Source organism: Oncorhynchus kisutch, linkage group LG24 (assembly GCF_002021735.2).
Source record: "Oncorhynchus kisutch isolate 150728-3 linkage group LG24, Okis_V2, whole genome shotgun sequence".
Classification (NCBI taxonomy): domain Eukaryota; kingdom Metazoa; phylum Chordata; class Actinopteri; order Salmoniformes; family Salmonidae; genus Oncorhynchus; species Oncorhynchus kisutch.
The window spans coordinates 40162195-40187914 of NC_034197.2; the positions used below are offsets into that span (position 1 = coordinate 40162195).

At 43.0% G+C, this 25720-nt stretch overlaps 2 protein-coding genes across 4 annotated transcripts in view; one reads left to right on the top strand and one right to left on the bottom strand.

The window, feature by feature from the left end:
• The first annotated feature begins 286 nt into the window (after positions 1-286).
• On the top strand, positions 287-3141 carry ngrn (neugrin, neurite outgrowth associated). 2 transcript variants are annotated; one of them, XM_031804337.1, is made up of 4 exons: positions 287-417; positions 1054-1300; positions 1588-1698; positions 2114-3141. In XM_031804337.1, the coding sequence occupies exons 2-4, from the start codon at positions 1089-1091 to the stop codon at positions 2892-2894; spliced, it is 1104 nt and encodes a 367-aa protein (XP_031660197.1). In that variant the 5' UTR covers positions 287-417; positions 1054-1088; the 3' UTR covers positions 2895-3141. The 2 variants fall into 2 exon arrangements, with proteins under 2 accessions (XP_031660197.1, XP_020323728.1); XM_020468139.2 differs by having other exon boundaries at positions 288-417; positions 1051-1300.
• Positions 3142-3232: 91 nt separating this feature from the next.
• Positions 3233-25720, bottom strand: part of LOC109875708 (sortilin) — a 34501-nt gene continuing 12013 nt past the window's right edge. Inside the window, exons 6-19 of one of the 2 annotated variants that reach the window (XM_020468129.2) lie at positions 23261-23334; positions 20300-20349; positions 19701-19828; positions 19279-19423; positions 15951-16106; positions 15447-15656; positions 9835-10003; positions 9402-9592; positions 8956-9145; positions 8333-8449; positions 7516-7627; positions 6732-6844; positions 6059-6185; positions 3233-5887 (exon numbers count right to left, since the gene is read on the bottom strand). In XM_020468129.2, the coding sequence (XP_020323718.2) occupies positions 5873-5887; positions 6059-6185; positions 6732-6844; positions 7516-7627; positions 8333-8449; positions 8956-9145; positions 9402-9592; positions 9835-10003; positions 15447-15656; positions 15951-16106; positions 19279-19423; positions 19701-19828; positions 20300-20349; positions 23261-23334 (1797 nt within the window). In that variant the 3' untranslated portion in view covers positions 3233-5872. Of the gene's footprint in view, positions 5888-6058; positions 7628-8332; positions 8450-8955; positions 9146-9401; positions 9593-9834; positions 10004-15446; positions 15657-15950; positions 16107-19278; positions 19424-19700; positions 19829-20299; positions 20350-23260; positions 23335-25720 lie in introns of both variants that reach the window. The other variant, XR_004205330.1, reaches the window with a different exon arrangement.

A 25720-nucleotide genomic window follows, 5' to 3' on the forward strand; every position in this document is an offset into this window, starting at 1 on the left:
TTTTTTCTTCTTCGGGAATGTAGTGAAGTAAAAGTAAAAGTTTTCCAAAATATAAATAGTAAAGTGAAGTACAGATACCTCAAAAAACTACTTAAGTAAAAAATACTTCAAAGTACTACTTAAAGACTTTACACCACTGGTGCTAATCTCTCTTTACTAAATGTTACCACTGCATACATGGGTAATATCCATAAATATCAATGCATTTACTTAAATTAAAGGTTTGTTGTTTGGTATTTTCGATCAAGTAGTGACTGAAATGTATCGGGGGTTTTTCAACACCACATGCCAGTAGGTGGCAGTATGTGGAAATATAGGTTGTATGCCAGACTGTTTGCGGAAAGGCTGCATTGTTTCCACGAGACAAGCAGATCTAGACTGAAATGTAGCTAAAGAAAGCAGGAGAATCTTATTTGGGTGAATACAATTGTTAATTATTTATATCAATGTTGGCTAGACACCTGGTTATTGTTTGACTACTTTGTGAGATGTGAATGTGCGGTAGCAGCAAGAGGCGTATTTAGCTAAACTAGCTAAGGTCTTTGGCTCTGTATACTAGCCAAGGTTACTATCAAATCACATTTTATTGATCGCATACACATATTTAGAAGATGTTATTGCGTTTGTAGCGAAATACTTGTGTTCCTAGCTCCAACAGTGGAGTAGTATCTAACAATTCACAACAATGCACACAATGTAAAATGGAATTCCACATTATTAAAGTGGCCAGTGATTCCATGTCTATGCACAGTGGGCAGCAGCCTCTAAGGTGCAGGATTGAGTAACCGGGTGGTAGCCGGCTGGTAATGGTTTGTTGGCTTTGAGATAGAAGCTGTTTTTCAGTTGCGGTACCAGGCGGTGATAAAGTCCGACAGGATGCTCTCAGTTGTGCATCTGTAAAAGTTTGAGAGTCTTTCCATTGGCAATGAGGTTATTTCATTGAGCTGAACTTTTTTTTTTTAGCTAACTAGATCAGACAAAATGGACGTACTGGGCAAATCGGATAGATTGAAAATGTTGAATTTCTGATCCTGTCTTTTCTTCATCCAGTAGTGTCTGGTGACCAGTGGTGAGCCTTCAGAATAGCCATGATGTCTTTCAGGATTGTCTCCAGGCTTGGCAAACTGTCAGTGATGCCCACAAGGAGCTGTAGTAGACACCTCTGCAGCGATGCCAGCAAGGCCTGGATGGATCAGAGGCAGACACACAGGACCTCGGCCCACAGACACAGAGGGAAGGAGGAGAGGTCTGAAGATCCAGATCTGGACGATGTAGACGACAAGGTCCAGGCTGTGTTCAGGTGAGAAACATTTATCCTAAACTGAACCCTAGGCTTTGCCTGGTCCCAAGATCTGTTTGAGCAGCCTTTCTGACAACAGCTGTTGGTGATTTATATGGCACAAACAGACCTGGGACCACCAGGCCTATTGAAGGATGCCTGTCTACATACTTTGCCACTTTCACACAGTCAGTGATGGGTCTACATAGTATCTTAAGATAAATATCATATCATTTATCAAGTCGTCACTCCACACTCGTGATGCAACTAGGCCTAATGCCGCCCCTCTCACCTTGGCCCCGGTCTAGTGAAGAGAGGAGGAGACAGAGGACGGTGAAGTACCATATAGTTAAGAGACAGCTGACTGAGTCTGGAGCTCCAGAGAGGATGTTGAGCTGGGACGCCATGGAACAGATCAGGTGAGGAAGGCTGCAATGTTACTAAATATTCAGAAATATATTATATACACACACACACACACAGTACAAAAGTCTAAAGTTTGGACACACCTACTCATTCCAGGGTTTGTCTTTTATTTTTTACTATATATATATATATATATTTTTTTTTAAAACTTTTCTACATTGTAGAATAGTGACAACAAACTATGAAATAACACATATGGAATCATGTAGTGAGCACAAAAAAAAGTGTTATATATAAATAATTTGAGATTCATCAAAGTAGCCACCGTTTGCCTTAATGACAGCTTTGCTATACTGTATGAATGACACGTTTTGATTGTCTGTCAGGTAGACTAGGGAGTCGTGTCAGCTTTATCTGCAACATTGTCAACGTTTTGCCTCAATGACTCAATTACTGACTACACCCCAGGTATCTGAAGCAGGAGCTACCAGAGGAATGGACCATTGACCGTCTGGCAGAGGGATTCTCTGTCCATCGTGACGTCATCCTACGAGTCCTGAGGAGCAAGTTCGCCCCCACCCCAGAGAGGAAAGCTAAACAGGACACCAGCGTGTGGGCCAGGCTGAGACAGCAGGCCTTACCTGGGGGTGGAGCACGGGGACAGGGCAGGCAGGTGGCCCTACCTGGGGGTGGAGCAGGGGGACAGGAGAGGCAGGTGGCCTTACCTGGGGGTGGAGCAGGGGGACAGGATAGGCAGGTGGCCCTACCTGGTGGTGGAGGGGCAGGGGGGCTGGGTAGAACACAGTATCCTGCCTCTGGACATAGAAGTAGCAAACCAGCCATGCTGCCCACAGGAAGTGGCACTGGTGCCCTGGTCACCCTGGCTAGCCACAGTAGCCAGAGGCTGATAGCCAGGGACTTGGAGGATGACCCTGGCCCAAGAGCCATGATGACTACTGCTAATTATCCTGCTGCTCCTCTCACCTCACTACCCACCCAGCTCTCATCCCCACCAACCCTGCACAGCAGACACACCTCAGGACAAGATAACTCGAGAGAGGAGTGGGAGGAAGAGGAAAATGTGTCGGAGAAGGTTGAGGAGAAAGACGACCAGGAGGAGAGATGGGATGGAAGGGTGTTTTCAGAGGAAGAACTGGAGGAACTAATGCTGTCGTCAAAGCCTTCGCCAGTGGTACCGAATGGGAGAGAGTTCTTTGACAGTGAAGGAAACTTCCTGTACAGAATCTGAGATAGCAAAATGGCACCCTATTCCCTACATAGTGCACTACTTTTGACCAGGGCTAATGGCACCCTATATTAGTGCACAACTTTAGACTAGGACCCGATGGGTGCCATTTTAGAAGTAGCCTGAGATGTTGTTGATGTGTTGGTTTCCTAAATACAGTCAAATGCAATAGACTTTGTTGGAAGATGCCAGAGACTGATTATCCCACAAACTAATAAAGCACCATTTCAAATGTATGGGTTAGTCACAAGTTTTGATTCTCTACTTTGGTTGTTTTCTTGAATGTTGCACATATTGACATTGGAATGAAATGCAATTTTAGTCCAGAAGAGGCAACTTTCAAAGGGGCAAGTTAATTTATTGGTCGTCAACCCAAAGCAAAATTATCTCAAATATACAGAACAAGAGATACCCAGATTCAACAATTGAGCATCACAATTATTTCTTTATACAGCCATTTTAAACATGTAAGAAAAGAAGGGTCACCTCTCAAATCAAAAGACAAAACCAGCATGATTAAATAGGTATGAATAATTCAGAACAAGGGTCTTCCCAGTGTTAACTACAGTACAGGTGTTGCCTCTATATGCCAAGCGACATTTATTTTAGTCCTGTGCAAGTACAGAGATGTTTTTGTACAAACCGAACACCACGTATAGGCTGCATTATGAGATGAAACATTGCATTTGTCTGTTTCACAGTGGACAAATCAAGTTGTATTTTATTGTACCTTTATTTAACTAGGCAAGTCAGTTAAGAACAAATTCTTATTTTCAATGATGGCCTGGGAACAGTGGGTTAACTGCCTGTTCAGGGGCAGAACGACAGATTTGTACCTAGTCAGCTCGGAGGTTTGAACTCGCAACCTTCCGGTTACTAGTCCAACGCTCTAACCACTAGGCTACGCTGCCACCCCCTGTATTACATGACAAGGGAATCAAATGAGTTTTATGTTCCCATTGCCTTATAGATTGGGAGAGTATTCAGAGAACAGTTGTACTGAACAGAAGGGTAGTCGGTATTGAAGGGAGTTTCATTTGAGGTGAAATCCTTATTCACATAATTACACTAAGTGCAATCTACGGGGTGTCAATGACAAAGTGAATGCAACTGTGGTTACACAGACATCTAGGGTGCATCCTATGGGCCCTGGTCAAAAGTAGTCCCCTATATAGGGAACAAGGTGCTATTTGGGATGCACACTTTGAATCTATTATAGACAGTACATACACTTGCCACTCATTGGGAAGGCACAGACCCAACCCCCCATACTACACAGACATTACCCCCAAATGGGCTTCCGAGGCTAGAATGATCCTGTCTCTGAAACTAAGTCAATGACCTTCTCAGGTAGTTAAACCGTAATAAAATATGTGATTCAGTAGAATTAGCTCATCTCATATTCACATATGAGCTACAGTACATAGAGGTCGGTTCTACACACACTGAAAACAGGCACGCCAGTGTTAAACTGCTACACATCCATACAACATTGTTATAAAAACCCCACTTCTTCTAGCAAACTGCTTCATCAATAATGTTCAGATCTATGTACTACATTTACAAATGTGCTTTTACTTCCTGTGTTTACATTGGTGCCCTCTCCATCTTATCAGCTCTGATCTACTGCTCAAACATGCTCTGCCCACAATGCAACACCTGGGCACAGTAGCAGCCAAATATAAACCAGCAGCCTCGATGTGTGTGTGTGTGTGTTAGTGCTAACTCATTGTGTAGTCCAGTGATGGATTCCAACTGTTCTTTCTTCACTTTTAGATCTACTTTCACTGATGTAGGATTACCTTAACATATTAAAACACCATTTTTTATTGAGAAATGAAGAGGCGTAAGGCCAATAGCTATTTGTACACTAGATTTTCTCCCTCTGACTAACTAAAACAGACAGTTCTCAAATACAAAAAAAAGGACATTGTTCCACAGCCAAATTATAATTTGAAATACATGCACGCAACATTATTTTGTATTACCCCATTGAAATCAAATGCATGATTTAGGAGGTGAAAGTTTGAGTCAGGTACACATTTCTCGGGTTAGGATGCGTTGCTTTAGTTCAGTCTAGTTTAGAGGGATGTTCACTCCTGCTATGAAAGCTTAGTGTGTTGATACAGTGGATCTAAAACATGTTATTGCTATCCAACTTTAAATGCTTATAAATATTTCCACTTGCATCTTATTAGTTAGGCAAAATACTTACAAATCATTTTTCCAAGCCACAGTACCCAACAGCAACCCATGTACCATGTCCCTGACTCTGTCACATCAATGAAAAAAGGAAAGCTCTTTATGTACAGTGCAGGGGGGGGGAAACAGGAAAAGTCTTCATTAGAAGCGCATATATGTAATATTCCCAAGAGCCCCAGTCCCAAGCGTGTATAACCCGTAATGTTGTTTATGTTCACTTGGTTGAAAAAAAAAAAAGATAGCTTTATGTTGTTAAGAGAAGATGCTGATGATGATAAAAACAGCTTCTACACAGCAGTTCCAAAGGTCCATTATTTAAATGTTCACCAGTAGTCCAGAACCACCACATTCCATCACTCAATTGTTCCCAAAAGAACTTGGAAGAATACATTCTGAAATCAACCACAACAACAACACTACTGGCCCCCTTTGCTCTCCTGCTGAACTCTGTATGTGTGTCTCACTCAGAACGGAAAGCCTCATTGGATACCTCACTGATGAGAGCTGCGTTAGAAGGACTCTCCACCAGGCGATGTAAGGTCAGGGGTTAAGAGTTAAAGGGTCATGGTGGAGGGGAGGAGGAGGAAGTAACAGGAAGCGAAGAAGAGAGCAGCAGCGAGCCTCGGTGTACACATAGGACAAACTTGTTCTTCAATATAGAGCAGTGAGCCTAAGGACAGACAGGAGACTAGATTCCCCTGGTAGCTGCAGGAGCTTCTAGGTTGTAAAGGAGAGACAGGAGGCTAGGGGTTCCTCCTGGTAGCTGGAAATGCCACCTGTTACTCCAGAAGATCCTAGAGACACACAGAGAACAAACAACATTCCTATGTAAGTGGACCTTTAATAGGAAGGACTAGAGAAAACACTGAGGCAAAGGAAAGTCACAACCAATTCTTCACCAATTGTATATTTATAATAAGTGCGGAGGCCATACAAAAAAAATGTTTGTGTGTTTGTACCATTACCTCGTCTGAATCGTGTAAGCCGGTCTTGTTGCTAGCCCGAGTGTGGTTGCTGTCTAATGGCTCGTCTACTCCGTCTCCCTGGGCCTCAGCATGCTGCTGTAGGACAGAGTACCTGTGTACCAGGAACCTGGAGGAGCCAATCAAAACAGCCCGAGCCACTTATAACCTTTTCACACATCATTGTGCCGACCAGAACCAAACGGTGCTGGCTCAGATATTTAACATTTTTTTCACTGTGCTTGAGTAACCGTCTCTGATCGTAAACAACAGTATAGCTTGATTTGCTATGTACCGATCTTAAAACAACAGTATAGCTTGATTTGCTATGTACCGATCTTAAAACAACAGTATAGCTTGATTTGCTATGTACCGATCTTAAAACAACAGTATAGCTTGATTTGCTATGTACCGATCTTAAAACAACAGTATAGCTTGATTTGCTATGTACCGATCTTAAAACAACAGTATAGCTTGATTTGCTATGTACCGATCTTAAAACAACAGTATAGCTTGATTTGCTATGTACCGATCTTAAAACAACAGTATAGCTTGATTTGCTATGTACCGATCTTAAAACAACAGTATAGCTTGATTTGCTATGTACCGATCTTAAAACAACAGTATAGCTTGACTTGCTATGTACCAATCTTAAAACAACATTTGCTGTACTGACCTTCCACCGCAGACGTACTTCTTGACAAAGAGGAACCCGGCCACGACACTGAGCAGGATAATAATCAGAACCGTCACTACGATGGGCGCTGAGCTGGACAGATGGCCGTCCGTCTTTAGGAGGGGAGAGATACAGAGAGAGTACAAGGACAACTCTTCCATCGTTGTCATGCAGTATACATAGAGAGAGAGAGAGAGACTTCCAGAAATGGGAAATCATGTGTTACCATGACTACTGACAGTCGTGCAGCAGGATTAAGGTCATGTAACCGATGGTTACTGAGGTTTACACTGTTTTGAAGATGAAATCCCTATCAATCTTTCTGTCAGTCTCTTGGGTTAAAATGTTTTAAGTGATTCCACGTTCCAACTGCCCTTGTTATACGTAAGTTGTCAAATTCAATAAATGTTGTTACGCAAGGATTCCTTCCATAGTTTTTTTTACATTCTAGAACAGGACCAGTGAGAACCAGTGAAAACCAGTGTGGACCACTGAAGACCAGTGAGAACCAGTGAAAACCAGTGTGGACCACTGAAGACCAGTGAAAACCAGTGTGGACCACTGAAGACCAGTGAAAACCAGTGTGGACCACTGAAGACCAGTGAGAACCAGTGAAAACCAGTGTGGACCACTGAAAACCAGTGTGGACCACTGAAAACCAGTGTGGACCACTGAAAACCAGTGAAAACCAGTGTGGACCACTGAAGACCAGTGAGAACCAGTGAAAACCAGTGTGGACCACTGAAGACCAGTGAGAACCAGTGGCGTGGTCATCTCTACTCACCAGTAGTTCCTGAGGTCCCAGTAGGTCATTGACACACCTCTTACTGAGGTCTATCTCTTTTCTTTCCGGCTGTGTTCCTCCCTCACACTTATCCCCAGGGATCTTCCTATAGCTGTGGACCAAGACGACATGGTTAGTGGTTAGTCATGGTCACGAAGAAAGTATCTTAATTAAATCAAATTGTATTGGTCACATACACATAGTTAGCAGATGTTATTGGTCACATACACATAGTTAGCAGATGTTATTGGTCACATACACATAGTTAGCAGATGTTATTGGTCACAAACACATAGTTAGCAGATGTTATTGTGTGTGTAGCAAAATGCTTGTGCTTAAATATACAGTGGGGCAAAAAAGTATTTAGTCAGCCAACAATTGTGCAAGTTCTCCCACTTAAAAAGATGAGAGAGGGCTGTAATTTTCATCATAGGTACACTTCAACTATGACAGACAAAATGAGAGAAAAAAAAAATGCAGAAAATCACATTGTAGGATTTTTAATTTATTTATTTGCAAAAACTTTTTTGCCCCACTGTATATATATATATTAAACTCTTCCATCGTTGATCATGCCGTATGCACAGAAAAAAACTTCCAGAAATATGAACCCATGTGCTACCATGACTACTGACAGTTGTGCAGCATGATCAGGTGGTTCCGTGATCCACACTCTGATAAGTCACCTTGTCTGAGACCTGTAGACTTGTGTTAGCTCCTCAAGCTAATTCCTAGACTTTAGCACAGTGGGCTAACACAGTCTTGTGATACACAGCGCAGGAGAGCCAGGTTAGACCACAGATGACTAAAGCCTTACCCTCTGGTCTGCAGCAGCTCCTTCTTGCCTTGCAGACAGAACTCCAGAACGTGGCCCTTCAGGTCCGGCTGCTCCACACACTCGGAGCTGTTCTCTTTACGATAGTACCCAAAGTCACTGCAGGATGGCAGCGTGGAGCAGGTTAGACAGGGACAGCAGGCAGACAGCACAGTTAGTGGTGTTGAGAACAATTACTATTCTTCTGCCACTGGTAAACTGTCTGGAGCTAGGGTGATCACCACAGTGTACTGTAGCTAGGGTGACCACCACTATGTACAGTAGCTAGGGTGACCACCACAGTGTACAGTAGCTAGGGTGACCACCACAGTGCACAGTAGCTAGGGTGACCACCACAGTGCACAGTAGCTAGGGTGACCACCACAGTGTACAGTAGCTAGGGTGACCACCACAGTGTACAGTAGCTAGGGTGACCACCACAGTGTACTGGAGCTGACTGAAACATATGCAGTAAACGGTAAAGTTCACCCAACTTTAAATACCATTGTGGTTACATTCCCATCTCCATACCGCCACACCAGAATGCATGCCCAATACAAGGCTTGATCTTAGGTAGTATACTAGCGTGGCTAAGGGAACAGATTCATGAGGACTAGACTTCTCACCACAGAAAGTCATCCAGGGTGCAGGGACAAGGGGCGGGTTGCTTGTTGACCTCATAGTCCCGTCCGTTCAAGCAGACAGAGGCCTTCCTCAGACGCAGGAACTTCTCCTTGTAACCCAACATACAGCCGTCGTTAGGGTCGCTGATGTCATCAGAGTGCGCCAGCCACTGCACGTAGTCTTGGTCCTCACCTGAGAAACAGACATGAGTTTGCAAGAGGCTTTAGTTCGGGGGGCTAACACAGACCTGTGATGTGCTGGAGACCCAGGAGCCATCTAATACGGCAGCTTTTTTCCCCTGGTATTGGGTACTCAGTGTTATAATGCACGTCTGGGTACTCAGTGTTATAATGCACGTCTGGGTACTGGGTACTCAGTGTTATAATGCATGTCTGTATCACATCATTAGCCTACAGTAGCTGTATCCCATGGTATTACTTGTACTCACAGTCTCTAGTGAGCAGCTCTCTGAAGTCGATGGTGACTGATACCCAGTACTGACTGAGCAGAGAGTCTCTGTAGCCCCAGACACTGACGTTCATAGACCTCGCCCCCGGCTCCGATGCTAGCCCTGTGAAGTGGATGGGATCGCTAGTGAACTGGTGAACGTGCCAGCACTGGCCCTCGTCTGTGGAAAACCTGACAGGAAAGAACACATTACTGTATATCAGCACAATGAGGTGTTTTATTGTACGTTTAAGTGGTTTCTTTCTTTCTTGGCCTCTGCATTCTAGCCTGGGTACCAGTTTGTCTTACAGCCGAATAGTATGAGACTGGGATCCAGGCTTCCTGCGTCGCCTGTCTGAAACGACAGCCTGATCTATTCCTTATACAGTACACAACTTTTGACCAGAGCCCTTCTTATGGAAACACAGACGTACTTGATGTCTTTGATGGGCTGAGCAGAGTGCTCCACGGCCACCAGGAGTCCACCAGAGTCCAGGATGGCATAGTGGTGTGGTCCCTCCAGGGCCTGTAGCCAGGTGTAACCTCCATCATCTGACACGAATACGTCAGGCTTCATCACAGAGATGGCATCGCCCACACTCCCTGAGAGGTCAGAGGGGTCAGGGGTCAGAGGTCAAAATTAAATAGACAGTAAGGTGTAGCCTCTATCATCTGATAGTTTAACTATTTATTAAGTTACTGTATACTCTTCAAGAATCCATTTTCTATTCAGTATATCATTCATTTAAAAAATATATATATATATATTTTGAAATGGATGTACCAATCCATTTAGAGAACAGATGGTATACCTCCTGATCCATTTGACCTGTCAGAAAGAAGAAGAAGAAGACCTCACAGCCCTATCCATAACACACTGCACGGCATATCCTCTTCAATCATAATCAGTCACTTAGTGGTGCGATATTGACTACATTTTGCATGTCACCATTTGCATGCCAGCAGGGTGTGGTCCATCAAGGTGATGGAGTGACACAGGTGTGTGTATATGTGTGTTTACAGCACACAATCAGCTTCAACTTTGTCAATGGAACATCAGCTGTACACTTTCCAGACCAGGAGGAGAACTCCGTCCATTCATGTGTGTTCCTTTTATCTCAGAATGGGTGTCTAATGCAGACCTGGGTTTAAATACTATTAAAATGGTATTTCAATTACTTTCCAAGACATTTGTTAGTAAATAATTGGAAGAATATTTAGTTTTTAAACACAATTAGTTGAATATTTGATATGTTTGGAATTACACTTGGAAAGTATTAGCATGTATTTGAAAATACTAAAATACACAGTATTTATACAAATACATACTGTGCTGCATTTAAACCCTGTATTTAAAATGATGTATATGGACATATTTTGAAAAAGTTGGTTATTTATAGGACATTATTTGAAAATACTTTTAAATAGTTCCAACAGAGGTAGGTGATTCAGTCCACATTAATTTAATACTCCAATATATATATATATATATATATATATATATATATATATATATATATATATATATATATATATATATATATATATATATATATATATATATATATATATATATATATATATATATATATATATATATATATATTACTACCAATCAAACCACACGTGTATTGAAAACCAGTTCTAAATCTAATGTATGAAACAAAATGGGGGAAATGCTAGTTTTGCAGAATTTTGATAATGTCTTATTCAACACATCTCATGTCATTTTCTGATATGGAGTGATTTCCTTAAATTGACTGAGTAGAAATGGAATTCACCCCAAAATCTTGATTCCTTTGATTGATACATGCTTTACCGTACCATTTGCAACAGGAATAAACTCGATCATTGTCAAAGCATATTAAAGCCCACACACCAATCCAGAAAGTGAAGACATGAACACCTCAGAGACAAACAGAACCTCAGTAGTTGGCCTCCATGCACAAGGCACATCCATCAACACTGCTTCCTGCGCACTCAATCTCATCCTGAGTGTCCCCAACCAATGGCTACGTCCTGTGGCTGATCATGACTAGAGTGGGAGGGACAATATGGCCTCAAAGAGTTATTCTCGCTCAGACCTGGCCGTGTCTCTTCTGCCTGAATTCTGTCTTCTTTGTTGTCAGCATACACATCAAATCAACTGCCGTCTCAAGTCTTGCAGCATTTGGCACGGGTCTCTTGTACACTGGTCGACCCTTGTTTCAAAGCTGTATCCGTGTGGAGCGTTACCTGGCGGTGGTTTGTAACCTTTCTGAAGTACAAACCCCTGAGATACAGGGTGGGCTGTTGTGGTGCTGTCTGGCTGATAGTTCTTGGGGCCGGTTTGTTCGGTGTGCATCTGATTTAAAATGTCTATATACATCTATGCTTACTTTGATTCTGTACCTCCTCCTGACGTCTGTGAAGAGGTTCTGCTGACTCTCAAGGCTGTGAAACAGCCTGGGCCAGGGGACAGAGAGGGGACAAATAACATGAGGATGAGGGCGTTTAAGGTCATTTTGATTATCTTGGTGTCTATGATGGCGAGTTACCTCCCCATTATTGTAATTCTATCTTTAGCTATTGTCCCTCAATCATGATGAAATGCAGTACTTCACACATACCATTGGTTTATCCATTTTTGTGATCACTGGGTTTGTGCAGCCTCTCCTTTATGTCCACAGGGCTGGGAAGCTCCCCTGTACCAGGGCTCTCTCAATCTAGTTCCTTTCTTTTCTTCCTGATAGATGTTTTAAAATGTTTTGGGCATTAATCCTCAACAATTGTTTTCTATATTTTGATAAATCAGGATAATAATTAGTTGTTTGTTTTGTTCTATAAATATTTGAAACGGGGAGGAGCCTTTACAAGCCTCTCTGGGTTTTCTACCTCTCCTGTAAACGCTATTTTGACTTGCCTTTTAAACCCTCATCACATTGTCTTGTATTTTCCTGTGTGCAAATAAAGAAATAACTTAATTAAAAATGTAATCATTCTCTGAGGATGAGGTGAGCAGACTACCTATTAGACACAACTGATTCGAACATTGTATATTGGTGGTTCTCTGTGGTTCAGTTGGTAGAGCACGGTCCTCTGTGGTTCAGTTGGTAGAGCACGGTCCTCTGTGGTTCAGTTGGTAGAGCACGGTCCTCTGTGGTTCAGTTGGTAGAGCACGGTCCTCTGTGGTTCAGTTGGTAGAGCACGGTCCTCTGTGGTTCAGTTGGTAGAGCACGGTCCTCTGTGGTTCAGTTGGTAGAGCACGGTCCTCTGTGGTTCAGTTGGTAGAGCACGGTCCTCTGTGGTTCAGTTGGTAGAGCACGGTCCTCTGTGGTTCAGTTGGTAGAGCACGGTCCTCTGTGGTTCAGTTGGTAGAGCACGGTCCTCTGTGGTTCAGTTGGTAGAGCACGGTCCTCTGTGGTTCAGTTGGTAGAGCACGGTCCTCTGTGGTTCAGTTGGTAGAGCACGGTCCTCTGTGGTTAGTAGAACACGGTCCTCTGTGGTTAGTAGAACACGGTCCTCTGTAGTTAGTAGAACACGGTCCTCTGTAGTTAGTAGAACACGGTCCTCTGTAGTTAGTAGAACACGGTCCTCTGTAGTTAGTAGAACACGGTCCTCTGTAGTTAGTAGAACACGGTCCTCTGTAGTTAGTAGAACACGGTCCTCTGTAGTTAGTAGAACACGGTCCTCTGTAGTTAGTAGAACACGGTCCTCTGTAGTTAGTAGAACACGGTCCTCTGTAGTTCAGGTAGTAGAACACGGTCCTCTGTAGTTCAGGTAGTAGAACACGGTCCTCTGTAGTTCAGGTAGTAGAACACGGTCCTCTGCTGTTCAATTGGTAGAACACGGTCCAGGATAGTTGGTTCGATACCCGGGACCACCACTAAATGTATGCAGCATGAATAAGTTTGGATAAAACTGTCTGCTAAAAGGCATATATTGTATCATTACAGCGGTGTCAGACTAATCTGCAAAATTGTAATTATTTGCCTACCTCCTCATGCCTTTTGCACACATTGTATATAGACCCCCCCTTCGTTTTCTACTGTGTTATTGACTTGTTAATTGTTTACTCCATGTGTAACTCTTTGTTGTATGCTCACACTGCTATGCTTTATCTTGGCCAGGTCGCAGTTGCAAATGAGAACTTGTTCTCAACTAGCCTACCTGGTTAAATAAAGGTGAAATAAAAATAAATAAAAAATGTATTAATAATAATATAATATCCAGTGCCTTCGGAAAGTATTCCGACCCCTTGACTTTTTCCACATTTTGTTAGTTTAGGTTATAAAATTGATAAAATATCCCCCCCCTCTCATCATTTCTACACACAATACCCCATAATGACAAAGCAAAGTGTTTTTTTTAAAACTGAAATATTGCATTAGCATAAGTATTCGGAACCTGTACTTTGTTGAAGCACCTTTGGCAGCAATTAAATGACACTACAAATATGAAGCAAGCTTGGCACCTGTATTTGGAGAGTTTCTCTCATTCTTCTCTGCAGATCCTCTCAAACTGTCAGGTTGGATGGGGAACGTTGCTGCACTGCTATTTTCAGGTTTCTCCAGAGATGGTCGATCGGGTTCAAGTCCGAGCTCTGGGTGTGACACTCAAGGACTTCTCCCGAAGCCACTCCTGCGTTGTCTTGTCTGTGTGCTTAGAGTCGTTGTCCTGTTGGAAGGGTGAACCTTCATCCCAGTCTGAGGTCCTGAGCGCTGTGGGGCAGGTTTTCATCAAGGATCTCTCTGTACTTTGTTCCGTTCATCTTAGCCTCGATGCTGACTAGTCTCCCAGTCCCTGCGGCTGAAAAACTTCCTCACAGCATGATGCTGCCACCACTATGCTTCACCGTAGAGATGGTGCCAGGTTTTATCCAGACGTGACACTTGGCATTCAGGCCAAAGAGTTCAATCTTGGTTTTATCAGACCAGAATCTTGTTTCTCATAGTCTGAGAATGCTTTAGGTGCCTCCTGGCAAACTCCAAGCAGGCTGTCATGTGCCTTTTACTGAGGAGTGGCTTCCGTTTGGCCACTCTACCATAAAAGGCCTGATTGGTGGAGTGCTGCAGAGATGGTTGTCCTACTGGAAAGTTCTCCCATCTCCACAGAAACTCTGGAGCTCTGTCAGAGTGACCATTGGGGTCATGGTCACCGCCCTGACCAAGGCCCTCCTCCCCCGATTGCTCAGTTTGGCAGGGGCAGCCAGCTCTAGGAAAAGTATTGGTGGTTCCAAACCTCTTCCATTTAAGAATGATGGAGGCCACTGTGTTCTTGGGGACCTTCAATGCTGCAGAAATGATTTGGTACCCTTCCCCAGATCTCTGCCTCGACACAATCCTGTCTCGGAACTCTACGGACAATTCCTTCAATCTCATTGCCTGGTTTTTTCTCTGACATGCACTGTCAACTGTGGGACCTTATATTAGACAGGTGTGTGCCTTTCCAAATCATGTCCAATCAATTGAATTGAAAACAGGTGGACTCTAATCAAGTTGTAGAAACATCAAGGATGATCAATGGAAACAGGATCACCTGAACTCAATTTTTAGTCTCATAGCAAAGGGTCTGAATACTTATGGAAATAAGGTATCGGTTTTTTATTTGTAATATATTTGCAAACATGTCTAAAAACCTGTTTTCACATGTCATTATGGGGTATTGTGATGTCATTATGGGGTATTGTGATGTCATTATGGGGTATTGTGATGTCATCGTGGGGTATTGTGATGTCATCGTGGGGTATTGTGATGTCATCGTGGGGTATTGTGTGTAGATTGCTGAGGATTTGTATTTATTTAATCCATTTTAGAATAAGGCTGTAACGTAAAAAACAAAAAGTGGAAAAAGTCTCGGGGTCTAAATACTTTGCGAAGGCACTGTATGTCTTTTAGATTACGGGAGAAGGCCACAGATCAGTGGCTGAGTCTAGACATGAACCACGAGTGTCAACGCTGGACCAGCCTCCGGCACAAACACAACTGCCTGTCCTTTTTGCTTAGTCAAATTGAAATAGTCATGGACAGGTTAATGAGGATGAGGTGTGTGTGTGTGAGTGATTTACCGTGAGCCATGATGAGTCCTACAGCATTTGGTTCACTGAGAGGCAGCATGGGGACGTTCAGCTTCATAGCCGTGCTGTAAGCTGCGTGGATGTGGAGACTGCACTTGTCTGGGTCTTTGGCTGTGGAGTCACATTTGGTGTTGGCAGGTTTCTGCAGGGGCACCCATTCCCCTCCCTGGTCGAAGGACACCACGGACTGCACCGAGCCGTCTGGGGAGAAATAAATAAATGCAACGACGAGACAGAGGTTATTCTGAGAGACATATAGATATAATCCAGCGTTTCTCCATGTATGGCTCTCCTATAGACATGCAGCTGAACTCACACTGAACAGCTAATGAAAGTCATTCATCCTAGGCCTCATAACTGTTACGGCGGAAACACACCGTAGTCTGTCTGGGACACAGTCACGCAGCCTTTTTCCTGCCACACACCAATGCCTTTGGAACTCCCTTTACCATCTCAGGCCTGCTCTAACTGTTGGGGTGTGTGTGTAGTCCCTACCCTCTGCCAGTATACTGGTGATGAAGACCCCTCGTAGAGAGGTAACGTTGGTGAAGTCAGTGTCTCCCCCTGTGGTGGTGTAGAGGTGACGCTCCAGAGACTTAGAGTACACCGTACCCCTGTCGTCTGACACGTAGATGCTGCCGTAGCCTGTGTCTGGGAATATATAGGAGAAGAACTGTATTTGGGTACTGTAGAGATAAGATATGGAGATAAGAGGAGGGGAGTAACAGGGGAGGAGGACAGTAACAGGGGAGGAGAGGATGACAGGTCCAGGGGAGGAGAGGATGACAGGAAAGGAGGAACAGGGGAGGAGAGGATGACAGGTCCAGGGGAGGAGAGGATGACAGGCACAGGGGAGGAGAGGATGACAGGTCCAGGGGAGGAGAGGATGACAGGAAAGGAGGAACAGGGGAGGAGGACAGTAACAGGGGAGGGGAGGAGGACAGTAACAGGGGAGGAGAGGATGACAGGTCCAGGGGAGGAGAGGATGACAGGTCCAGGGGAGGAGAGGATGACAGGTCCAGGGGAGGAGAGGATGACAGGTCCAGGGGAGGAGAGGATGACAGGTCCAGGGGAGGAGAGGATAACAGGAAAGGAGGAACAGGGGAGGAGAGGATGACAGGAAAGGAGGAACAGGGGAGGAGAGGATGACAGGAAAGGAGGAACAGGGGAGGAGAGGAGGGGAACAGGGGAGGAACAGAGACTTAAACAGTGCCTCTGTCATCTGACAAATAGACGGTGCCAAAGTCAGTGTCCAGGGACATAAAGGATTAGGTCACTGTATTAGGTCACTGCGACAACTGTATTAGAATATATAAAGAATGGAGAAAATTAAAGGAGAGGAAGAGAGGAGACATGGCTAGAGACAATGAAACATTTAGAAACTAAAGGAGAACATTTTAAGAGAAAGTTGTTCCATATAGTGAACCTGTTATTCAATGCATTTGTATGGGCTAAAAGCAATAAGGCCCTCCAACATTTTTTTAATGAATAAACACAATACCAGTCAAGAGGTTGAACACACCTACTCATTGAAGGGTTTTCCTTCATTTGTACTATTATTTACATTGTTACATCATGCAGTAATTTAAAAAAGTGTTAAACAAATCTAAATCTATTTTATATTTGAGATTCTTCAAAGGAGCCACACGTTGCCTTGATGACAGCTTTGCACACTCTTGGCATTCTCTCAACCAGCTTCATGAGGTAGTCACCTGGAATGCATTTAAATTAACAAGTGTGCCTTGTTAAAAGTTAACTTGTGGAATTTCTTTCCTTCTTAATACGTTTGAGCCAATCAGTTGTGTTGTGACAAGGTAGGGGTGGTGTACAGAAGATAGCCCTATTTGGTAAAAGACCAAGTCCATATTATGGCAAGAACAGCTCAAATAAGCAAAGAGAAACTTTAAGATATGAAGGTCAGTCAATGTGGAAAATGTCTTGAACTTCGAAAGTTTCTTCAAGTACAGTCGCAAAAGCCATCAAGAGCTATGATGAAACTGGCTCCTATGAGGACCACCACAGGAAAGGAAGAATTACCTCTGATGCAGAGGATACATTCATTAGAGTTACCAGCCTCAGAAATTGCAAGGGTTTTTCATTTATTTGTACTATTTTCTACATTGTAGACATCTGGGTTCGCACCTTGGGCTATACTTGGCCTTGTCTCAGGATGGTAAGTTGGTGGTTGAAGACATCCCTCTAGTGGTGTGGGGGCTGTGCTTTGGCAAAGTGGGTGGGGTTATATCCTGCCTGTTTGCCCTGTCTGGGGGTATCATCGGATGGGGCCACAGTGTCTCCTGACCCCTCCTGTCTCAGCCTCCAGTATTTATGCTGCAGTAGTTTATGTGTCGGGGGGCTAGGGTCAGTCTGTTATATCTGGAGTACTTCTCCTGTCTTATCCGGTGTCCTGTGTGAATTTAAGTATGCTCTCTCCAATTCTCTCTCTCGGAGGACCTGAGCCCTAGGACCATGCCTCAGGACTACCTGGCATGATGACTCCTTGCTGTCCCCAGCCCACCTGGCCGTGCTGCTGCTTCAGTTTCAACTGTTCTGCCTGCGGCTACCGGATGTGCTACCTGTCCCAGACCTCCGGTTTTCAACTCTCTAGAGACAGCAGGAGCGGTAGAGATACTCTGAATGATCGGCTATGAAAAGCCAACTGACATTTACTCCGGAGGTGCTGACATGCTGCACTCTCGTCAACTACTGTGATTATTATTATTTGACCCTGCTGGTCATCTATGAACATTTGAACATCTTGGCCATGTTCTGTTATAATCTCCACCCGGCACAGCCAGAAGAGGACTGGCCACCCCTCATAGCCTGGTTCCTCTCTAGGTTTCTTCCTAGGTTTTGGCCTTTCTAGGGAGTTTTTCCTAGCCACCGTGCTTCTACACCTGCATTGCTTGCTGTTTGGGGTTTTAGGCTGGGTTTCTGTACAGCACTTTGAGATATCAGCTGATGTAAGAAGGGTTATATAAATACATTTGATTTGATCAACTATGAAATAACACATATGGAATCATGTAGTAACAAAAAAAAAGTTAAACAAATTGAAATATATTCAATAGAAACACAAGCAATGGACATTAGACCAGTAGAAATTTGTCCTTTGGTCTGATGAGTCCAAATTTTTGAATTTGGGTTCCAACCGCCGTGTCTTTGTGAGACGCAGAGTAGGTGAATGGAGGATCTCCACATGTGTGGATCCCAACGTGAAGCATGGAGGAGGAGGTGTGATGGTGTGGCGGTGCTCTGCTGGTGACACGGTCTGTGATTTATTTAGAATTCAAGACATACTTAACCAGCATGGCTACCACAACATTCTGCAGTAATACGCCATCTCATCTGGTTTGTGTTTAGTGGGACTATCATTTGTTTTTCAACAGGACAATGACCCAACACACCTCCAGGCTGTGTAAGAGCTATTTGACCAAAAAGGAGAGTGATGAGTGCTGCATCAGATGACATGGCCTCCACAATCACCCGACCTCAACCCAATTGAGGTAGTTTGGGCTGATAAAAATAGTTTTAAAAAATAAAGAAAAACCCTTGAATGAGTAGGTGTGTGCAAACTTTTGACATATATATATATATATATTTTTTTTTAATTTTATGGACTTCAAGGGGTCTTAAAATTCCAATTCAAATTGCTAAATGATCCTTGCTATGACCTTCTTAAAACAAGTAGAAGAAGACCGGAATAGGAGTGGAAGGAGATGAAGGGAGGTCAAGAGGACATCGGTCCTGTTGTGTCTCCAACATGGTTAACTAGAGTGACATTCTGTGGAAAAAAAGAACACAGTATAGGCTATTGACTGACCTCCTGGTTCATCCACGTGCATGAAAACCATGTCGTCATTGGCTGACAAGATAGAATAGAACTCCTCGTGGCCAACCGGAGGCAGCTGAGCCATGTTCCAATCCTCCCCCTGGTTAGTCGACACATGGATCATCCTCAGAGTGCCCTGGGTGAGGGAGACAGAGACAGACAGAGAGAGGGGAGGGAAAGACAGAGGGGGAGGGAGAGACAGAGAGAGAGAGAGAAAGAGGGGGGAGAGAGAGAGGGGGAGAGATGCAAAGATAGAGATGCAGAGATAGAGAGTGCGAGGGAATGAGAAAGAGAGGGAGATAGATGGTATCAGCTAGGCCTTAGGCTTAAAAAACAAGCTCACATACAAAACATTTGCAAACTAACACACACAAATAAACAAGTACAGCACACAGACACACACTCATACTTACAGTTCCAGTCATAACAGAAGCAAACAGGAACTTTCCCCCCAGGCCGAAAGAGAAGATTTTAATGGCAACAGTCTTGATGGTCTTCCCGTAGTCTGCCGTCTTTCTCAAGTCTAGCATCCCCCTTTCATCTGAGAAAGAGAGAGAGAGAGAGACAAAGAGGAAGAGAATGAAAGAGAGAGAGAGGGATTGGTGGAAACAGCAAGAGGGATTGAGAGAGAGAAAGAAAGAGAGAGAGAGAAAGAAAGAAAGAGAGAGAGAGAGAGGGATTGATGGAAACAGCGATAGAGGGATTGAGAGAGAGAGAAAGAGACAAAGAGGAAGAGACAACGAAAGAGAGAGAGAGGGATTGATGGAAAGAGAGAGAAAGAAAGAGAGAGAGAGAGAAGGAGAGAGGGATTGATGGAAGACTTGGATTTGGGATTGATCAAGACTTGATACAGTTTCTAACTATAAGAATAGATAAAAGTAAACATCTGTCTCTCTCCCTCCCTCTCTTTCCTTGGCATCCATGTCAACTATTTATGTCAGTCTGTCACGAGAGACTATGAAATCATTTTCAAGGTTTATTAGCTATTTGAATGGATGTCGGCGTCACTCACTGCAGGATCCATTGAGGTTGGTGGTAAAGAATAGATTACTGTCCATCCCCCTGGAAACAGAGAAGACAAGCTGTCACACATTACTGTATAGAACCTAGCTTTTGGAAACATGTACAAGCTGTCCCCCACACATTACTGTACAGTTCCTAGCCTTTGGAAACAGAGAAGACAAGCGGTCACACATTACTGTATAGAACCTAGCTTTTGGGAACATGTACAAGCTGTCCCCCACACATTACTGTGCAGTTCCTAGCCTTTGGAAACAGAGAAGACAAGCTGTCACACATTACTGTATAGAACCTAGCCTTTGGAAACATGTACAAGCTGTCCCCCACACATTACTGTACAGAACCTAGCCTTTGGAAACATTTACAAAATAGCCGAACATGTTTTGTTGTACAGCACCATGGTCACTTTTTTTGAAACTATAGTGGAATAAAATATGACCTTGTTGAGGATATTCTGTTGGGACACACTGGTAACAGTTGAAAATACGCTGCTCCTGCTGTACTAAAAAAAGACCTTGGTGACGTGTTTCATCATCTTAGCGGCTAATTGTCATGGTGCCACATGCCTACGGTTAGTTTACCACACGTCCCATCCCGCAGACTGTTAGAGCCGTGCCCTTCTCAAACAGGTACTTCGCGCCAACGGTTCCATTGTGCCGATCTTCAGAATCTCGTCATGTCCTAGTTAGGAATATAGGTCAAGCTAAACTATCAAGGTTAGGTTTCAAGGGACTGGGAGGAGAGGCTGGGTGGCGTGATATCGCTGTATGTGTTTCTGCCTGCCTGCCGTCGTGTGTGTGTGTGTGTGTACTCAAAACTACTGGTGCTGCAGCATTAGAAAGTGAACCAGCGAAGGTAAACAAACAGAGCTAGTACCGATGCCCTTTCAGCACAGCTAGTACTGGCTTGGCCCAGAGAACACCTAGTCAAACACTAAACTAACAAAGGGCTTGGCCCAGAGAACACCTAGTCAAACACGAACTAACAAAGGGCTTGGCCCAGAGAACACCTAGTCAAACACTAAACTAACAAAGGGCTTGGCCCAGAGAACACCTAGTCAAACACTAAACTAACATAACTGCAATGCCAGTTTCCTGCCTGCTTTTACTGTTTGCATGGTGCCCTGACAACAGTGGGGGAAGTACTGGATGTTTATTCAACATACTCAGGGGTGAAAGTAGATGTCATTTCTTCCTGACACGGACAATCCTGTGTGTATGAGCTCTCTGTGGGCCTAGTCTGTGGACTGGGCCTAGTCTGTGGACTGGGCCTAGTCTGTGGACCGGACCTAGTCTGTGGACCGGACCTAGTCTGTGGACCGGACCTAGTCTGTGGACCGGACCTAGTCTGTGGACCGGACCTAGTCTGTGGACTGGACCTAGTCTGTGGACTGGACCTAGTCTGTGGACTGGACCTAGTCTGTGGACTGGACCTAGTCGTGAAGATTTGTCATTTAACGTTTAAACTGCATTGCCTTTTATTGTGTCAAACACAACCGGTCCGCACGTCTCGGTGTCGCCCACTCGACCTCTGCCTTGTCAGTGTTTTCATCTAAACACGGCACATTTTGGAACGTAGGCTATACCCCACGTTTTCAAGTTCATTCCTTCATGTTTCATGCCTCTGACATGCAGTAATGATAAAGAATAATAATAACTAGTAACGATATATAGTAACGGTAACGATAAAGAGTAACGATAAAGAGTAACGATAAAGAGTAACAATATATAGTAACAGTAATGATAAAGAGTAACGATATATAGTAACGGTAAAGAGTAACGATATATAATAACGATAAAGAGTAACGGTAACGATAAAGAGTAACGATATATAGTAACGATAAAGAGTAACGATATATAGTAACGATAAAGAGTAACGATATATAGTAACGATAAAGAGTAACAATATATAGTAACGGTAACGATAAAGAGTAACGATAAAGAGTAACGGTAACGATAAAGAGTAACGATATATAGTAACGATAAAGAGTAACGATATATAGTAACGATAAAGAGTAAAAATATATAGTAACGATAAAGAGTAACAATATATAGTAACGATAAAGAGTAACAATATATAGTAACGATAAAGAGTAATGATATATAGTAACGATAAAGAGTAACGATATATAGTAACGATAAAGAGTAACGATATATAGTAACGATAAATAGTAACAATATATAGTAACGATAAAGAGTAACGATATATATTAACGATAAAGAGTAACAATATATAGTAACGATAAAGAGTAACAATATATAGTAACGATAAATAGTAACGGTAACGCTAAAGAGTAACGATAAAGAGTAACAGTAACGATAGAGTAACGATATTGTACTGATAAGTAACGATATAGTACTGATAAGTAACGATATAGTACTGATAAGTAACGATATAGTAATGATAAGTAACGACATAGTAATGATAAGTAACGATGATAAATAGTAATGATAAGTAACGATATAGTACTGATAAGTAACGATATAGTACTGATAAGTAACGATGATAAATAGTCATGCTAAATAATTGTGTAAAAGCCAACAGTTTTTCTTGACATTGTGTTGTAGTTATTGTGATTAGCTCATGTTTCACCTGTATAGCGTACCCCACTATCTCTTTAACTGGAACGCCGTACCGGACCGGAACACCTTACTTTGACCCTTGAACTAAATGTAAAACTAAAAATCGGCTAGCTGCCTGAGGGAGAAGAGGTCAAGAAAATATAATTCCACCAAATCAACCTCAGGGACTCAGAGCTGCCGTTTGAGAGGGAATGAACATTCAGTACAGTCTACATAACAATAGTGGTCATTATAGGAAATCAAAACAGACCGTGAACAATGGTATAACTGGCTGCTAATAGATCATATATATATATATATCTCTCTATTACCCTGTGGCAGCCATGTAAGGATGAGTTCTTAATATATTTACCTAAAAAGTTGTCTCTTACCATTTGGCCAAACACACCATGTCGTGGATCTTCCTCCACTTCTCCCCAAAGTCCTCAGACAGCCAGAGTTCATTCTGGTAGAAGGGTTAAATGGTTAACAAGGGTATTCAAAATGCATGCACACACACACACACACACACACACACACACACACACACACACACACACACACACACACACACACACACACACACACACACACACACACACACACACACAAAAAGATAAAGGACGCCAGTAATGTTCTCTAGTTTTGTTTGGATTCCCACAGCTCAACTCTCCACCTCCGACACAGACCTGCTATTGCGTCAGGCCTGCAATTGCGTCAGGCCTGCTATTGCGTCAGGCCTGCTATTGCGTCAGGCCTGCTATTGCGTCAGGCCTGCTATTGCGTCAGGCCTGCTATTGCGTCAGATCATGAAGTGATTTAGAGGGTCTTCACACTTAAAGACTTTCTGCTAAAATACTCTCTGAGCATGGGCTCAAAAAGTGTGCCCGTTTCATATGCAACTAAATATTTCGCTGTACGACCAGGAGTTTTATTTTATTTTGGGAGCACAGTACAACTAGGAAATAAATCTCCCAGATAATAACGGTTGCGGTGATAAGGCTTCCCTTGTACCATTGTTTCAGGACGGCCTTAGAGGAACGAGTGCAGATTTCAAAAGCGTCACGGTTGCACCATCACTACAGTGAAAACGGCTTTGCTTTCAACCCGATCAGGGTCGAAAGATCTGACCCATATTACCGGAACCAAATATGTATCTTCCTGTAGCGAATTCTTTAAAATAAATAAATGTAGAAACCATGTCAAGGACCGTTCTAAATCTACTCATGTATCGTAAACACATTTAATCGTGTCGACAATTTAGGTTTTTATAATAAATGTATATGTCTTTACAGCATTATGTAATAGTTGTAGATGTCCTTCAGAAGTAGATTGAATTCATACAGGCCCAGTATAGGCTGAATCTCAATCCATTATTAAACAATATTTTTTTTAAGTATTTTCTGGTGCTCCTAAATTTCATGTGGTGCTCCTAAATTTCATGTGGTGCTCCTAAATTTCATGTGGTGCTCCTAAATTTCATGTGGTGCTCCTTACTTTCATGTGGTGCTCCTTACTTTCATGTGGTGCTCCTTACTTTCATGTGGTGCTCCTTACTTTCATGTGGTGCTCCTTACTTTCATGTGGTGCTCCTTACTTTCATGTGGTGCTCCTTACTTTCATGTGGTGCTCCTTACTTTCATGTGGTGCTCCTTACTTTCATGTGGTGCTCCTTACTTTCATGTGGTGCTCCTTACTTTCATGTGGTGCTCCTTACTTTCATGTGGTGCTCCTTACTTTCATGTGGTGCTCCTTACTTTGTTAAGTTGGAAGCACCAGTGCTACTAATTCATAAATGTAAAAAAATGTAGAGTCCTACTACAGTTGCTCCCCATCTGTCGGGGCAGTGTAAACAGAATTGTTTCATTGAGCCAACACTCTTACAACGTTTTTTGTTTTTTTAAATCGCAGAGCAATGTTTTTGAAACAACTGAAATGTACAGACATTTTGAAGACTTGTCTTAAGTTTTTTACTTGAATTGTAGTAACAGGCTGTTTCATTTTGAAATTGTCGCCGTAGCTTTAAATCCCAGCAGCATTTCTTTGTTGTTGCTTGCAGGCAATAAAGAAACTCCCCCGCTGAATCATCAGTGTTTTCAATGGAAACGTGCTTTTACCTCATATAATGACTTCCATGATATTGATCAAATGAAGCCTGCTTTGTTCTAAGGTCACTTTGATATGCTAGTGTAAGAGTACATACAGTCCCTTCGGGAATGTATTCAGACCTCGAGACTTTTTCCACCTTTTGTTACATTACAGCTTTATTCTAAAATGGATTAAATAAATGAAAATTCCTCAGCAATCAACACACAATACCCCTTAATGACATCACAATACCCCATAATGACATCAGAATACCCCATAATGACATCAGAATACCTCATAATGACATCAGAATACCTCATAATGACATCAGAATACCTCATAATGACATCACAATACCCCATAATGACATCACAATACCCCATAATGACATCAGAATACCCCATAATGAAAAAAGCAAAAACAGGTTTAGACATTTTAGCAAATGTATAAAACATTTCAAACAGAAACACCCCATTTACGTAAGTATTCAGACACTTGGCTATAAGATTCAAAATTGAGCTCAGGTGCATCCTGCTTCCATTGATCATCCTTGAGATGTTTCTACAACTTGATTGGAGTCCACACACCTGTCTATATAAGGTCACACAGTTAACAGTGCATGCTAGAGCAAAAACCAAGCCACAAGGTCGAATGAATTGTCCATAGAGTTCAGAGACAGGATTGTCTCTAGGCACAGATCTGTGGAAGGGTACCAAAAAATGTCTGCAGCATTGAAGGTACCCAAGAATACAGTGACCTCCATC